The sequence below is a fragment of the Pinus tabuliformis genome, chromosome 7, assembly GCF_031772625.1.
Source record: "Pinus tabuliformis cultivar Carrire ecotype Pingquan chromosome 7, CPIR1, whole genome shotgun sequence".
NCBI lineage: Eukaryota > Viridiplantae > Streptophyta > Pinopsida > Pinales > Pinaceae > Pinus > Pinus tabuliformis.
Window position 1 is genome coordinate 304434106 of NC_142293.1, and position 16436 is coordinate 304450541.

Consider the following 16436-nt stretch of genomic DNA (forward strand, 5'->3'; position numbering starts at 1 on the left):
AGCTTAAGCTTCTTCACAATAACTTTGGCCACTTCGAATGTTATAGCATTATAATTTTTTCTTAAGGATTATGAACCATCACTCACAAGAAAATAGAAGATGTTCAAGGAAAACAGTAGAAATGTTAATTAGCTTTATTCTCCAATGAGAAAAAATGAGTTAAAGCAACCTCTCTTACAAAAGAGGTGCATCAAAACTATCATTCAATACATTGTGCTTTACAATACCATGTGCTTGTTACAAGTGGTTTTTTAATAAACTCCTAAATTCCTCTTTGATCTAGTCAAACTAGTGCGCTACTCCAATCTTATGGTCAAATTCCACAGTTGTGGATGTCAAGTGGTCAAAATGCATGATAATTTTCACACAACAATTCTTGTAACAACATAACTTGGTCAATTTTTACTCAATTTTCTATTATGACCCAAATTAAAAAATCCCATGGCCAATGTGCATCTAGTGGTGTTGACCTAGCAAAACTCTGGCCACTCAATCAAAAGATAATTGCACTTAAAGCCATTCAACCTCAATAATTGTGTTCTAACCACCTTTAACCACCCACACATGTGACACTATTCCTCCAAGTGGCTCATGCATGTTCCATATGCTAACAAGTGTGCAATTGGATGATGTGGACACCCGATGGTGATGTGTCATCCATGCTCTCATGGATCCCATGGCAATGTGCACAAACCCTGAAGTAAAAAGCATGAACTCTGATGTATAGTGCCCCAACCTATCATGATGAATCAAACTCCAAACAAGATGTAAGACACCAAAACATGGATAATCCGCATTAGAAAAGTTAACAATAGCAAATCTTACTAGTTTGCTTAAGCAAACCATGGTGGTAGAACCTTATCCCCTTTACATGTGTCTTCAAGGTAGGACATAAGGTATCCTCCTAAGTCTCTCGGTTTGAGATGGGTAAGGGTGATGTAAATTGTGGAACGGAACTAGGGAAACTTATAAAATAGCCTTCAAAATCATGAAGTGAGGTACTAAGTTTCTCTTTAGTCTGACTAGTAATTTTTAGACCAGCAATCTTCATATAATTTATTGCAAACATTTGAGAGGAGGTCTTTTTTTATTCAATATCCCACTACTTCAGCACATTTTCTTCTCCCTTATGTTATTTTTCATTAATTTTTTCAAGTCACTTTTTACTTTGATAAGCATTCAACTCTAGGACTTCAAGGGTGGACTTTTTATTTTGGTAGCAACAACTTTCTTTTATTTTCTTTTCTCTTTACCTCTTACCCTATTATTTTACTTGACTAAGGATTGCATGATTTTTCTTTTCTTCATTCAGACCTATTATGGTGACATTGACAAACAATTCATAAGTTTGGGTATGCAAAATTTACATGCATGAGATGAACATGTAAGGGGAATTGTGAAAAGTACTAAGTACAAAGTGTTGATTGGAGTAGAGAAAAAGTGTTTTGCTTGTCTAATTGCTAAGACTAGCATAAGAACGCAGAAGACTACCACTTCAGCTGAATATTAATTTATTTAACTATTTCCTAGAGTTAGACTTAGGAAAATGTAAAAGTTCCTAAGTTAACTTATGATTTAATCTCAACCATTGATCATGATTTAATCTCAGTCATTGAGAAGGAGATTAGGGTTGAGATCGAAATTATAAGAGCAAATAGAGCGAGTTGGTGGCAAGTCAGATAAGTCTGTGAGAGCGCAGTGAAGGAAGAGCCGAGAGTTCAGCAGTTGGCAGAGGTTCAGCTTCCAGGCGAGATTGATATCAAGTAAAGGCCGAATTACTTGAACCCCAAGACCAGATGCGCATCTCCAGTTCACAAGTGTGGGCTAGAGGAGAGCATTCGCACTCACACGTGCAAGCAAACAGGCAAATTCAAGCAACTTTTTGGCAAATAGAGGTGGAAATCAGTGTTGTTAAAATCGCGATAAAATCGCGATTTTATCGAAAAAGCGCGATTTTTTCATTTACCCGATTCAAATCGCGATTTTTATGCATAAAAATCGCCACTTTTTTTTATAACGATTTTTATCGAAAAAATCGCGAGTTTTTGAAAATATCGCGATTTTTTTCGAAAAAATCGCGAGTTTTTGAAAATATCGCGATTTTTTTCGAAAAAATCGCGATTTTTACCCAAAAAATCGCAGGGCACGGGGGCAGCGCTCTTTTTATATGCAAAATCGATTTTTATTATGTCATTTTGCTGTTTGCGCGCGGAGGAGGAGGAGAAGAGGTGAGGGAGAGGAGCTGAAGGGTTTCCGTCGGATTTGGGAGCGAATCGAAGCGTTTTTAAGAGGAATCCAAGCCTAGATCACCAATTTGTCCATAAAAGAGGTATGTAGATTAATTTTTTTTGGTTTTGCTTCTATAAAAACTTTGGTTTTCATTGTTTTTAAAGAATTTTTTGAAATTTTTCATTGATTTGGGATGGGTAATTTGTTATGACTATAAGAACCAATTTGTTATTTTTATTTTCTCATTTTTTTTAAACATTGTTTATTTTTTTTGAATTTTCATTGTTTTTTGGCATTTGGTTGGGTAACTTGGGTTTAGAAATTGGGATTTTGGAAATAATTAGCTTGTAATTTTGCAAATGCTAAATTGTAATTTGTATTATCATTTATGTAATCCTAAATTCCTATTTCCTAATCCTTATTTTTCCATAGGTTTGCAAATTCAAAATTCAAAAACAAACATGCCAAGGAAATTGGATCCTTTCTGGGAATATGGTGACCCTAAAACTCCGAATGATAGACAAAACTTGTATTGCAAGTTGTGTGGAAAGGAAATATTCGGGGGGTGTACAGGTTGAAGTTCCACCTTGCACAAATCCCTGGACGTGATGTGGGGCCCTGTCTAAAGACAAATGCTGAAATTATCCAAAAAGCCATGAGAGCATTGGGAGAATTAGAGCACACTAGAGACGCCAAAGAAGAACTCAAAAGGCAACTAAAAAGGTCAGCTGACGGAAGTGGGCCAAGTGGCACAGGTTCTACTGCAGCGTCAGTCAATCCGGTAGCTGCATCATCATATTTTGTTCCTCGAACCACACCTGGTTCACAACCAACTATTGGTTCAATGCTAAAAAGAACTGAAAAAGAAAAATCTGACAAGTTGATGACAAAATTTCTCCTCTGGAGTGATATTCCTTTCAGCATTATAAGGAATAATCCATTTTTCCAACCTACTGTTGATGCTATTGCCAGTGTTGGCCCGGGGTACAAACTCCCTTCTCTTCATGATTTCAGAGGCCGGCTTCTTCAAGATGAAAAGCGTGACTGCACCCAAAGATTGGAGGATTTTAGGGCATCATGGGCACAAACAGGATGCACTGTTACGTCAGATGGTTGGACTGACCAAAAGGGGAGAACCCTTATAAACTTCTTGGTTAGTTGTCCCAAGGGGACTATGTTTATCAAATCTGTTGATGCAACTCATCAAATCAAAGATGCAAGAACTTTATGTGATTTGCTGGATGTGTTTATTTTGGAGGTGGGTGCAGAAAATGTTGTCCAAGTCATAACGGACAATGCTGCAAATTATGTTGCTGCTGGTAGAATGCTTATGGACAGGCATCCTGCTTTATTTTGGACACCTTGTGCTGCCCATTGTATTGATTTGATGTTAGAGGACATTGGGAAAATTCCCTTTGTCAAAGAGGTTGTTGACTCATCAAAAAGCATCACAAAATTTATTTACAATCACACATCTGTGCTTAGCTTGATGAGAAGATTCACCAACAACAAAGAGTTGGTGCGCCCCGCCATTACACGGTTTGCGACGAGTTTCATATCTCTTCAATCCCTCGTGAATTCTATGTGGGATTTGAAGAGAATGTTTCTTTCAGAGGAGTGGCGTGCTTCGTCAATGAGCCGCAAACCAGAAGCAGAGGCTGTCTGCAGACTAGTTTCATACCAGGAAGACTTCTGGGCGGGAGTGCAGGAGGTGTGCGTTGTTACAGAACCTTTGGTAAAGGTTCTTCGGTTGGTTGATGGTGAGAAGCCCGCAATGGGCTATTTGTATGAAGCCATGGACAGGGCCAAAGAAGCCATTCGGTCCTACTATGATGACAAGGGAGATGATGGGTTCCAGAGACAACTCCTTCTATGGAAGGTCATTGATGAGCGATGGAACAACACACTCCATTGTCCAATTCATGCTGCGGGGCTTTTCCTGAACCCTGCATTTTCTTATGCATGTGGGTTTAATTTTGATGTTGAGGTCGTGGAAGGATTATTAACCTGTGTCCAGAAGATGGTGAGATCTTCAGAAGAACGTATGGAGATCTCTAGACAAATTGAGCAATATAAGTTGTCAGGTGGCACATTTGGCTTTGAGATGGCTGTCATTGATAGGACGGTTAAAATGCCAGGTATTTTTTAGTTTGTACTTTGTAACTTTGTTTCAAATTTCATTGTTTCTTCAAATTCCATTTTTTTCTTATGTTTATTTAAAATTTTATTTGTAATTTTGTTGTAGACGCATGGTGGAAGATGTATGGTGGCAGAGTACCCCTTTTGCAAAATCTTGCCGTACGCATCCTCAGCCAAACATGCAGCTCCTCGGGATGTGAGCGCAATTGGAGTGTATTTGAAAAAATACACAACAAGAAGCGCAATAGGTTAACACTTAAACATTTAAAATATTGCAAATTTCCAAATAAATTTTTGAATTCATTAAAGTTTTAAACAATATTTTTTTTATAATATTAATTATTAATTATTAATTTATTATTTCATGAACTTTGTACAGGTTGGAGTCCCATAGACTTAATGACATGGTCTATGTCTACTACAATCTTCGATTGTGGGTGAAACAACTAGAGAAGACACCTGATACGGAAGCCATCTCATTGGATGGGATTGACACCACTGCTGAATGGAGGGTTGAGACCGAGAGGCCTCTCATGGATCCCACTGAGGATTGGTTAGTGCAGGATGATGGGGAGGAGGAGGGGGAGGAGGAGGAGGAGGAGGAGGAGCAGGAGCAGGAGCAGGAGGAGGAGGAGTTGGAGGAGCAGGAGGAGGAGGTGACACCGCCTACCCGGGCTACCCGGGCTACCACTACCAGAGGACGTGGTCTCCGTCCACCTCGGCCTCCTGTAGCTGCTACTACTAGTTCTTCAGCTTCTAGAGCACGTCAGACTCCACTGCCATTTCCACCACCACAGGCACCAGCTTCTACATCTAGAGGGAAAGAGAAAGTTGTGCCATTTTCTCGCAAGAGGGGCAGAGGAAATCAATAGGATTAGACTTTCATTTTATTGTATATGACATTATGACATGATGAGATACATTATCATATTTTTTGTTGATATTTTGAGGCTGAGTTGGACTTGGGACTCAGGACTTACTATTCAGGACATGATTCAATGTTATGTGTGATTTTAGCGCTAGAAATGATATTAAACATCTTATATATTAGTTTTTTTATCATATTTATGTGTCAATGTATTTATTTTATGTTGTAGATGGTTTAGATATTAAAAAAATTGAAAAAAAATGAATATTTTTGTGCCAAACGATTTTTTTCCGCTTTTTTCCGATTTTAACGATTTTTTCCGCTTTTTTCCCGGCGCCGATTAAATCCCGATCGCGATGTGTGCAACACTGGTGGAAATGATTAGATTGATTTATCTTGGAGAATTGATCAGTTATATTTCTGTGATAAAAGGGAAGTTTCTCCCTTGTTGTAATTCTCAGAAGAAAATCTTTTGTTGCAAAAGAAATATAAAACACATACAGCATTGCAGGTTTTCCTTGGAGTTGGGGTTTCCTGTGTTAGAATTTACCCAGACCCAACACCCAGTTTTTAATTCCAAGCAAATAATTACTAAACAAATACACAACCAGATTCCTAACCAAAATATTTAGCGGAAGCAAAATTACTCGATCTGAATCACATACACATAAACAGATTTCTACCCAATCAACAGTTCTTCATTAATAAATTAATCACAGAACTTACTTGGGCTCTTGTCCTAGGATAATGGCCCAACTGAGAAAATACAAAACTGATCACCAGCCTTTCTGCACTCTCTCGGGCCCAGCACACACTCACTAAGAAGCCTCTCTCAATCTTTTGTTGTTCTTGCGTGTTAGCTCCTTACTTTAGGCTCAATTTATAACTTTCCTAAGCTAAGATTGACGGCCAAAATTAGCTTGTTGGATTACCTGAAGACAAGTGACTTTACTTATTCACAAGCTTTCAGGTAACAATCCTTCCTCCTTAATTTTATGCTCATGTGATCATATCGCAATCTTGTGTCATTTTCCAAAGCTTTTTGTGTGACCCACATCCATGTGCAGTATTAATGTTATAGATAATGAATTGTTGTTGACCATTAGGCAGAGCAAGTATCGTTATAATTCAGAATTTCCAAGGACATCCTTTGTATTTTCTGAATTAACTTTTAATCTTTCCAACACTGTTTACATCATATTTATCCTTGCAAAACATCCTTTTAAGAACAACCATCGATGTGCCCTTCCAGCACTGAGGAAGAAATTAAGAAGAAACCATCAAGGGAGGAACCGAAAAATAAAAATTATGACAAAGAAAAGAATATGCCACCAGGTTTTTACTAAACTCCATCATTGAAAAAAAAACAGTATTAGCAGACAATTGAAATATTCTATTCAGACATTTTGAATGAAGATAGCAGAAATATACATCAGACACGCCAAACAACAAACTTTTTCATGAAAAAAACTTCAGAAAAAAAAATGAATACAATTGGCAAGATTCTATCTACTCCAGAGCATTTTATCAAGAAAAATTTCACCTTTTAATCTATATGCTACAACTTGCATTTTAGAATTACATGCAAAGGTAGTGTGTTCCTAAAATCAAAATACAAAGAAAAATCACAAGGATCTTCTAGAAACATACTGAAAAGCATCACTTGCAATCTCTGCTATAAATTTCTGTGTAGCTATTGATACCATCCGAATTCTGCCAAACACCAAGCATCTAATAGATTAGTTCCATGAAAATGCCTGCACAATAAATGGTAGCTTACAAAGAAATAGCATATGTTAGAACATGAATATTTTCTGCCAAAAATGACCAGATCAGCAAAATATACAGATCAATACCATAATAGGCAAAAGACATAAGCATGCCAAAATTCCGGTGATGGTACAGAATGAATGTTCATTTCTTTTCCTCTATAGTAATCTTGAATAAATAGACATCAACTAGATTTGTAGCAATCTTGAAAGTATGCACGAACAATAAATGAATACTTCAAGTATTTTTATATAATAAAAAATATTCAAACCAATCAATTGATTGATCCCAAAAGGCCATTTATAATCCCACAAGTTACCTTGAGGAACTCTAAATGTCAACAGAACCCTGGCCACCATGAATCCAAGACACCAGCTTGCTCTAAACACATATATACAACACACCCTCAAGCCATGTAGCTTCAAACCAGCTGCACAAAAACAATTATTATAACTCTAACCTCTAAGAAACCATGGCTAAGCCATCCTCAAGTAAGGATCCGAAAAGTCATCTTCAAGTGGAGTTGTTGACACCTTTAAACAGAGATCCATACTCACCATTGATTCATTTCATTTCACCTTTCTATACTCATATTACCTTCCAAAGTTGAACCTTATTTAACTCTTGGTGATCCAACCATGCAGTAGATAGCTCACGTAGTGTTGTAAAATAGAAAATTACATATAACATTTATATATATATATATCGAATGTTACTTATAATTTTGATCAAATATTTTCCTATACTAACTTCACATCGAGTAAAGCTATTTGCATGGTGACAAAAAAAAGACTACTCAAATCCCAAGACAAGATCTTCAGCATTACTTGGCACTCGTGGTTTACTAGTTGGTTGGGTGCATGGGTCTATAGTATGCATGGACTTATCCTGCCATCATCAAGTCACAATTGAAAATAATTCACTGGTGGAGATCGTTATGAGTTTTGGCCACGAACATCTCCTATTCACGTAAATGGTTATGAGTTCAAGAAAAGATAGCATTCCAATTTGTTCTTACAAAAAATAACCTTATTCCATGATGAGCTTGGTCTAGAAAGTTTCAACTACCAAGAACCTTTAGATTCAATTGACTTATTAAGTCTTTCAAATCTTCTAAAATGCCCTACAAAGTTAATTATACTCGGGTCCAAATTAAATTGAGTTTCAGCCTTCAGGAGAAGAGATCTCTTTCAAAATCATATAAAGTGTCAATTTTGATCATATAACATATAGATAAATAAATAAATTCAATTTATTATCAATGAGAGCTTGGCTGGATGGTAAAGCAAGGGTGGTGATATTCCCCTAGTTTGACATGTTGAACCCTTGTGGGCCTGTAAAACCTAGCCAATTATTGAATGGTGTTGTCATTGATGTCAAGTCAATCTTTGAACGATTTTAATAAACGTCATTGGATTACAATAACCAATGCACAAGAAGCCCTAGAATAGAAGGAAAGGAAGCCCTAGTCCAGATGCCTCGCTCTTGTTGAGGAAAATGAATTGGAAGTCAGTGAACTTGCAAGCAAGACCATCATAGGCTGATAGTATCCATCATGTTGCTTCTTTTAGTAGGTGGCATGCCACATAACTCCTCACGGTTGAGCAGATATGCATTATCAAAGTTGAAGCACTGAAAGTGTGGTGATGGTGCCCAAATCTGAATGGCGTCTTGGTCTAAATTTGGCATAAGACAATTCATAAAAATAAATAATGTTTATGGATCTTAGTTGTTAAAATGTATTCATCAAGTCAGCCTTCAGAAAGGAATTTTTATATTTTGAAAAATGGTGTCAAGAAGGATTAAAGACGGCACAATAAAAAATTGAATTTGTAATTTCAACTTTTTATTGGAGTTCAAGTCAGCTCGTTATTTTGAGGGGTTTTAGGGCAAGTCAACCACCCCTTTCTTGCCCCTTCGTCTTGTCTATATAGGGCACTTGGTTTCCGTCCAAAAGAAACAATTTCTCACACATTATCTTAAGCATTCTCTCTAAGATTTCTGAGACCAAGAGGAGTCACACAGAGATGAAGGAGGTCGAGTACTCAAACGGCTTTTGGTTGTTCTTTTCATTTTGTGTTCTTGTGGCTATTCATTGTGCTAAATCCGAGATTTTGATGTTGATCTAAGGCCGAATTTGGAGTTGTGAAGAGGGATCGAATTCAACCCTATTCTAGCCGCAGGAGAAGGGGAGACAGAGGCCTAAATTGTGTTTGTTTGGGCCACAATAAGGGCATGTTCCAGAACACAGAAGAGCCACAGTAAGGCCAAATTAGGGCCATAGAGAAGGTTGAAATTCGGCTTGTGGAAGCAAGTCGAATTGACCACAGGCGGGGCCTTTAAGGGTTGTTCAAAGTTCTAACTGTTGAAGTTTCGAAGTTTACTTAGTTAGAAACCCTCCATGCACTTTAACTAATTTATTCCTACCTACTTGTTCAGTTACTTAACAAGTTATTTACAATGTAAATACCGAAAATAAACACTAGTGCATGCTCAACATATTACAGATCAGCAACTGAAAGAAACAGAAACAATCACAACATATGACACCATTATTTTTGGACCAATGTCCCCGGAAAAACCCAATGCAGAAAAACCAATGCAACTATCTGAGGGTTTTCTTATTAAGCAATATCAGAGTACAATCTGGGTGCCGAAACAGCCTACCCAACAAAGAATTTCCTTAGCAATAATACCTCTAAATTTGAGACAAATCCCCTAGCTGAAACCCGGATAATCCTTTCGACAGCTCCTCAGCTCAAATCTACCCCAGAAACCCCAGCGTCTACCTATCTGGACTGTGTCAGCCTCACCTAGCCAGCGCTGGCCCTGTGTCAACCTATATTGGCCTGCGTCAACCCCAGGAGGCCCTGCGTCAGCTACGCTAGCCTCTCTGGTGCTCTGCACAGCACTTGGCCGCCTTTGCGTGGCCCTGCGTGAGCACTGGCTGCTCTTGTGTCACTTTCTCTCGTTGCTCTGCTGCTCTCCCGACACTATCTCTGCCTCTCTGTCTCTCTGTACTCAATACCCCTCAGTTGCCTCTCCAATCACTAATTCTATCTCTTTTAGCAAACCCTGCTCTAGAAAATAGAATGCCTGATCATCTAGTGTAATCTCCAAGTGACCCTCAAGCCCCTTCTTATACTTTTCTCGCTAACATATCAATGGCCGAGATTAAGTCCCTAATCAACAGCTAAGATTAGATCTAGCTTGATCCTTGTCTTTTGGACCATTCTAACACAGTTTCATATTAATCCACATTAATATTTTAAATTCCCTAAATTTAGACTTAGGGTCCATATTATAAATATTAAATATTTTAATATCCCCTGAACTGCTTAGAATCTGCCCAAACCCTTTCTGGGTATTGGAGATCTCGTGTGCCCCAACCTCTCCACCAAATTTCGTGGCTAGAGCACATCTGATGCTACCACAAATCAACACTCCCTCTTAGCGTGGATTGTGGTCTAGCAATACTTCTCACTATGTATTACTCTGATCATCTAGCATCGGTCCCTGTGCTGATGCCAAGCCTCCCTGCTCAACATCCTCTACACTGCTGTATGCTGTACTGCTGCCCATGGCTCTACCACTGCCACTGCTGCATCCGTACCAAAGCTCCCTCTGCATCCGTGCTGCTGCCCATGGTTCTGTCACTGCCACTGTTGCATCTGCACTGCACCTCCTCTCATCATGTTGCATCATGCTGCCCATTGCTGCACTGCAACTTAGTTAGTGAGAAGTAAGTAACTGATCTCCCAACTCTGACCTCCTTGTCGGGCTAGAGACACCCACTGATGCTGAAGCTCCCTCTGTCGCTGACAAGTGCTCCCTCTGACCTTTGCGCTACTACAACAACTCTCTACATCTCACACCGTTGCACACCTCTCTATGCCATCCTGCACTGGTGCAACACTCCTGTGCTTCTCGCATTGTTGCAGCCTGCTAGCTCTGTGTTGTCCTGGGAATCCTGCACTGTAGCTCTCTCTGTCGCTCCATCCGCATCTGTCTCTACCCACATCAGCCAGTCCTGCTACTCCTCTTCGGGGCTCCCGTAGCAAGGCCTAAGCCAAGAGGCTGGGTACCTCGAGGATCCTACCCCTCATCGCCTATAGTCCATCTGACTACAGCTCGATGTCTCCCCACTTCCACTCAAGTGGTGCGTGTGCACTCATGGCACAGTCATCGTCTGTCTCCACTTCCTTCTCTGCCCTTGTTGGTGCTGCCTTAGTCTCGGAAGACTCTCCCTTACTCTTCTTCCTTAGACACTGGGTCGCATAATGACCCAGCTCCCCACAGTGGAAGCACTTGATCTTGGAGAGATCTTTCTTCTTCTGTTTTTCTTGCTTTCCCTCAGATGCTAGGGCAACATCTTCCTCCTCCTCTTTCTTGACACGAGTCCTGTTACTACTGCTTCCTACCTCTAACTACCGTCTGATCTCCTCTTGGAGGAGAGCCGCCCACATCTCATCCCAAGGTGGAAGGGTCCCTCTGCCCATCATATTATGGACAAATACCTCCCAGTCCTCTGAGACAACATTCAGGGTTGTCCTCACCATCAACTCTTGATCCGATGTGGCCCCTATGGAAGTCAACTGATCTCAAATCTCATTTAGTCCACGGAGAAAGGTGTCGATCAAATCTCCCTTCTTCATCTGATATGACCTCATCTGGTTCTCAAGTAACATCCTTCTCTGCATAGAACTATGCTGGTACAATGTCTTTACAGCCTCCCACATCTCCTGTGTCATTTTCTTCTCGGCAATATGTGGTACTACATGATCCTTGACCCCGTCAAGGATGATGCCCTTGGCCCTCGCCATCGCCTCCTCGTACTTGTCATTATCCGTTGGGTCAACTGGAATAGCTATCATCCTCAAGGCGAAGTGTTGGACACGATTTTTGTCAAGTACGAATAAGATTTTGGCCTCCCAGACTGCGCAGTTTGATGCTCCGTCGAACCTGTCCTGGTCTCTTACTCCGTGTAATGCCACGATGCTCTTTGACTTCCCTCCTGGAAGTTTTCTGTTCGACTCCTCCGAGTCTCTACTTCCCGTCTGGAAGTTCTCTTCTGGACTCCCTCTGAGTCCCGATTTCCCTCCTGGAAATCCTTCTGCTACTGTCGAGATGCCCCCTACTTTGATTGTCTTGTGCAACCGCACCACTAATACGGGTTCCTCAGCTAGAAACCCTCGATAGCAACTCCACTAGCCTTGCTCTGTCAGGGATTGTTCTAACTACAGAACCTCACCAACTCCACTCTGCAATATTTCCACAGCCTTCTAAACCCCAGCAACCTGAAGGTGAGAGCTTCTAGGCTCTGCGTAATCCCGGCACCAGCAACCCCGCCTCCTCAACCAACTACGTCAGCCCTCCCAGCTTCTGCGTGAGGCTCCTTTGCCTTCCTTAGCTTTTGCGCTGCCTCTTTTCAGCTCACCCTTGATGACACAGGCACTATGTCACCCTTCCCTTGTTGTTGCTCTGCTAGAAACAGCTTCTGTCACCTCAAGGCAGTTGTTTTCTGCTGTTATTTCCCCACTCGGCTGATGTCCTCAGTCTTCCTGTGATTTGCAATCATGCTCTGATACCATGTTGAAGTTTCTAAGTTTACTTAGTTAGAAACCCTCCATGCACTTTAACTGATTTATTCCTACCTACTTGTTCAGTTACTTCACAAGTTATTTACAATGTAAATACTAAAAATAAACACTAGTGCATGCTCAACATATTACATATCAGCGACTAAAAGAAACATAAACAATCACACCATATGACACCATTATTTTTGGACCAATGTCCCTGGAAAAACCCAATGCAGGAAAACTGGTGCAGCTATCTGAGGGTTTTCTTATTAAGCAATATCAGAGTACAATCTAGGTGCTGAAACTGGCCTACCCAACAGAGAATTTCCTTAACAGTAATACCTCTCAATTTGAGACAAATCTCTTAGCTCAAAACCCCGGATAATCCTTCTGGCAGCTCCTCAACTCAAATCTGCCCCAGAAACCCCAGCGTCTACCTATCTGGACTGCGTTAACCTCACCTAGCCCAGCGTTGGCCCTGTGTCAGCCTATATTGGCTTGCGTCAATCCCAGGAGGCCCTGCGTTAGCTCTCTGACCCCCTGCGTCAGCTACGCTGGCCTCTCTGGTGCTCTGCGCAGCACTTGGCTGCCTCTGCGTGGCCCTGCGTGAGCACTCGCTGCTCCTGCGTCACTTTCTCTGGTTGTTCTGCTGCTCTCTCGGCACTATCTCTGCCTCTCTGTCTCTCTATACTCAATGCCCCTCAGCTGCCTCTTCGATCACTAATTCTATCTCTCTTAGCAAACTCCGCTCTAGAGAATAGAATGACTAATCATCTAGTGTAATCTCCAAGTGACCCTCAAGCCCCTTCTTATACTTTTCTCGCTGACATATCAACGGCCGAGATTAAGTCCCTAATCAACGGCTAAGATTAGATCTGGCTTGATCCCTGTCTTTTGGACCATTCTAACACAGTTTCATATTAATCCACATTAATATTTTAATTTCCCTAAGTTTAGACTTAGGGTCCATATTAAAAATATTAATTATTTTAATATCTCCTGAACTGCTTGGAATCTACCCAAACACTTTCTGGATATTGGAGATCTCATGTGCCCCAACCTCTCCACCAAATTTCGTGGCTAGAGCACATCCGATGCTACCACAAATCAACACTAACCAAAGGCTTTCAAGGGTCAAGTTAACCCTGTATAGGCCACAAAAAGAGAATTGTTTGGGTTGAGTTTCAGGGGACAAAATGTTGAGAAATCAAGGACAACTAGATTAGGGTGATTTCTCTTTACTTTGATAACCGCTTGTGATGTTCTTAACTTCAATTTGATGTACTTGTAGTTAGATTCTTCTTTATTTGATTATTATAGTTTTCTTTATCATCAAACAACTACCAAACTTATGAATATCAATGAGACAAGAGGGCACAAAATGTAGACTGCTAGCCAAGACCAAAACCTCCCCCCTTAAGAGGAAAACCCACAAGAATTCTTCTCTTCTTATACAATCTTCAAATAAAGAATTTCGAGACCTATGACCTTCGACCTTGATACAGCGTCACAACTTCGACCTTGATGTAGCTTCACATTTTCGCCCTAGCAGCTTCAAAATTTCATTGCACATGTGAGAGAGAGAGAGAGAGACCAAAAAACTTTGATCCCAGCTTCCTTCTTGAACTTTGCTTGCCTTTAGGACTTCTTATTCATCAGATCAAACTTTTTTTCTTGCTTCTTCGCATGTCTTAGTTGTGTCTTTCAAATGGGGTTGAATGCTTCCTAAATATAGGCTTCCCAGGGGTACAAATTGACTTCATGAGGAGGACTTGATCTCTTGTAGGCCGCCTTGATTTGGGAGGGTCTTTTGACACAATTTTGACTAAAATATATTCTTTTGACTTGTTACAAGATTCCCAATGGGGTCTTTTATCTATGACATTGGCTCTATTGACTTCTTGACTCTATGACAACCCCTAAAAGCACATAATCGATGCTTGACCTATAAATAAATTGACCTTGAGCTTGAAACAAATGTTATAATTTCTTTTTCTCTCTACATCAAATAATTAAAATCAAGATTATGATGAGCGAACCTAGTTACATTTTCCATTACTCCCTCTTATCTAGGGAGATATTTGTGAAAATTTATGAATCTACACATCAGAAATCCTACTACAATCCCTCTTAACTAGGGAGGTAGTTGTGAAAATTTATGAATCTACACATCAGAAATCCCACTGCAATCACTGGTTTATCATCTCCTACTTGTTATTACATTCAACAAGTTATTTAATTTATAAACAGAGATGAAAAACACTACTGCAGACTACACTGACATACAAATCATAAACTGAAACAAATATGAGCCAAACACACAAGGGACACCGTTATTGTTGGACAACACGTCCCCGAAAAAACCCAATGCAAGGAAACCGGTGCAACATATATGAGGGTTTTCTATTATTTAGCAGTAGTTGTAAATACAACTCTAGATGTCCTCTCGGCTATCCAATTACAGAGATAAAATTGTTGAATTTTCTAAGTCTAACCGTTAGAAAATTAATCTGTATTATGTTGGTCTATTTCTTCTACTTGTTTAAATGCGAACAAGTTATTTAATACATTTAAATACCGAAATAAACACAATACAGTCACAACATCTACAGATCATCAACTGAAATAAAACAAGCCCACAAGTGACACCGTTGTTTTTGGGCAAATGTCCCCGGAAATACCCAATGCCGGAAAACCGGTGCAACTATTCAGAGGGTTATATTATTATGTAGTCTATCTGAGTACAACTGGGTGCCTAACCGACTCACCCGACAAAGAAAAATACAAGGCAGCAATACCTCTATATTCGGAAACAGGTATTCAGAAAACCTGTCCCACGAAACCCTCTCCGGCACAACTAAAGCTTAGCGCTAGCCCTTCTGGCCTCTGCGTCAACCCTCTGCTGACCTGCGTCAACCCCAGGGTCCTCTGCATCAGCCCTCTGAGGCACTACGCAGCCTCTGGGACCCTCTGCGTCACTCCAATAGCCTCTGTGTGTATGACGGAGTCCCTCTAGCCCTCTATGTTGTCTATACTAGGCTTTGCGTAGCCTGGATTGGTTGCTGCTCTCGCTCCCTTTGCTTCTGCGCTGGTCTCCCAGTATTGTCTCTACCTCTCTACCTCGTACTCACTACCCCTCGCTATTGATCACTGATTCAAGTTTGCTTAACAACCCCGCTCTAGCAAAATGAATGACTGATCACTCTGGTGTATCTCCAACTAACCCTCAAGCCTCTTCTTATACTTTTCTCATTGGTCCTTCAACGGCCGAGATTAAATCTCTAATCAACGACTAAGATTAGATTTGGCTTGATCCATGACTTTTGGAACCTTCTAACCCAGTTTTATATTAATACCCATTAATATTTTATTTTTCCTAAGTTTAGACTTAGGAACTCCATTAAAAGTATTAATTATTTTAATATCTCCCAAACCATTTCTGGGTCTTGGAGATCTCATGTGCTTTAGCCTCTCCACCAATTTTCATGGCTAGAGCACATCCGATGCTACCCCAAATCAACAAAAATATACTGGCAGATGCCTAGGTGAGATTACCTCACTTCACCCAGCAAAATCCCTCCAATCTGGCAACTGGACTGACTATCCTCGGCTACAACTGTGTTGCCCCTTCCCAGCAGCTGCGTGGAGCACTCTCAGACACTGTGTCAACTCTGTGCTGCCTCCTCTACCTCCTGGAGCTCTAACGTCAGCGTTCTCGGCTGATCCTACTACTCCCCAGCTGAATTTGGACTTCTGCAGGAGGGGAGCTCTTCCCCTGCATCAAGCAATGTGTGGGCCCTCCTAGCCTAGCGTCAGCCTCCCTTGGTCTACGTTGCCTCCTCTAGCGT

The 16436-nt window shown here is 40.6% G+C and overlaps 2 protein-coding genes across 2 annotated transcripts in view; one reads left to right on the top strand and one right to left on the bottom strand.

Moving 5' to 3' along the window:
• Positions 1-4410: 4410 nt before the first annotated feature.
• Positions 4411-5418, top strand: LOC149247081 (uncharacterized). Its single transcript, XM_089455820.1, has 2 exons — positions 4411-4616; positions 4748-5418. The coding sequence occupies exons 1-2, from the start codon at positions 4489-4491 to the stop codon at positions 5238-5240; spliced, it is 621 nt and encodes a 206-aa protein (XP_089311946.1). The 5' UTR covers positions 4411-4488; the 3' UTR covers positions 5241-5418.
• Positions 5419-6807: 1389 nt separating this feature from the next.
• The window catches only part of LOC149247082 (transcription initiation factor TFIID subunit 10-like), a 44525-nt gene continuing 34896 nt past the window's right edge, over positions 6808-16436 (bottom strand). Inside the window, exon 3 of the mRNA XM_089455821.1 lies at positions 6808-6949. Within this exon, the coding sequence (XP_089311947.1) occupies positions 6862-6949 (88 nt within the window). The 3' untranslated portion in view covers positions 6808-6861. The remainder of the gene's footprint in view (positions 6950-16436) is intronic.

Coding starts and splice junctions, on each gene's coding strand:
- LOC149247081 (XM_089455820.1), top strand. CDS start 4,489: ATGTATGGTGGCAGAGTACCCCTTTTGCAAAATCTTGCCGTACGCATC. Junction 4,617..4,747: donor CACAACAAGAAGCGCAATAG/GTTAACACTTAA, acceptor AACTTTGTACAG/GTTGGAGTCCCATAGACTTA.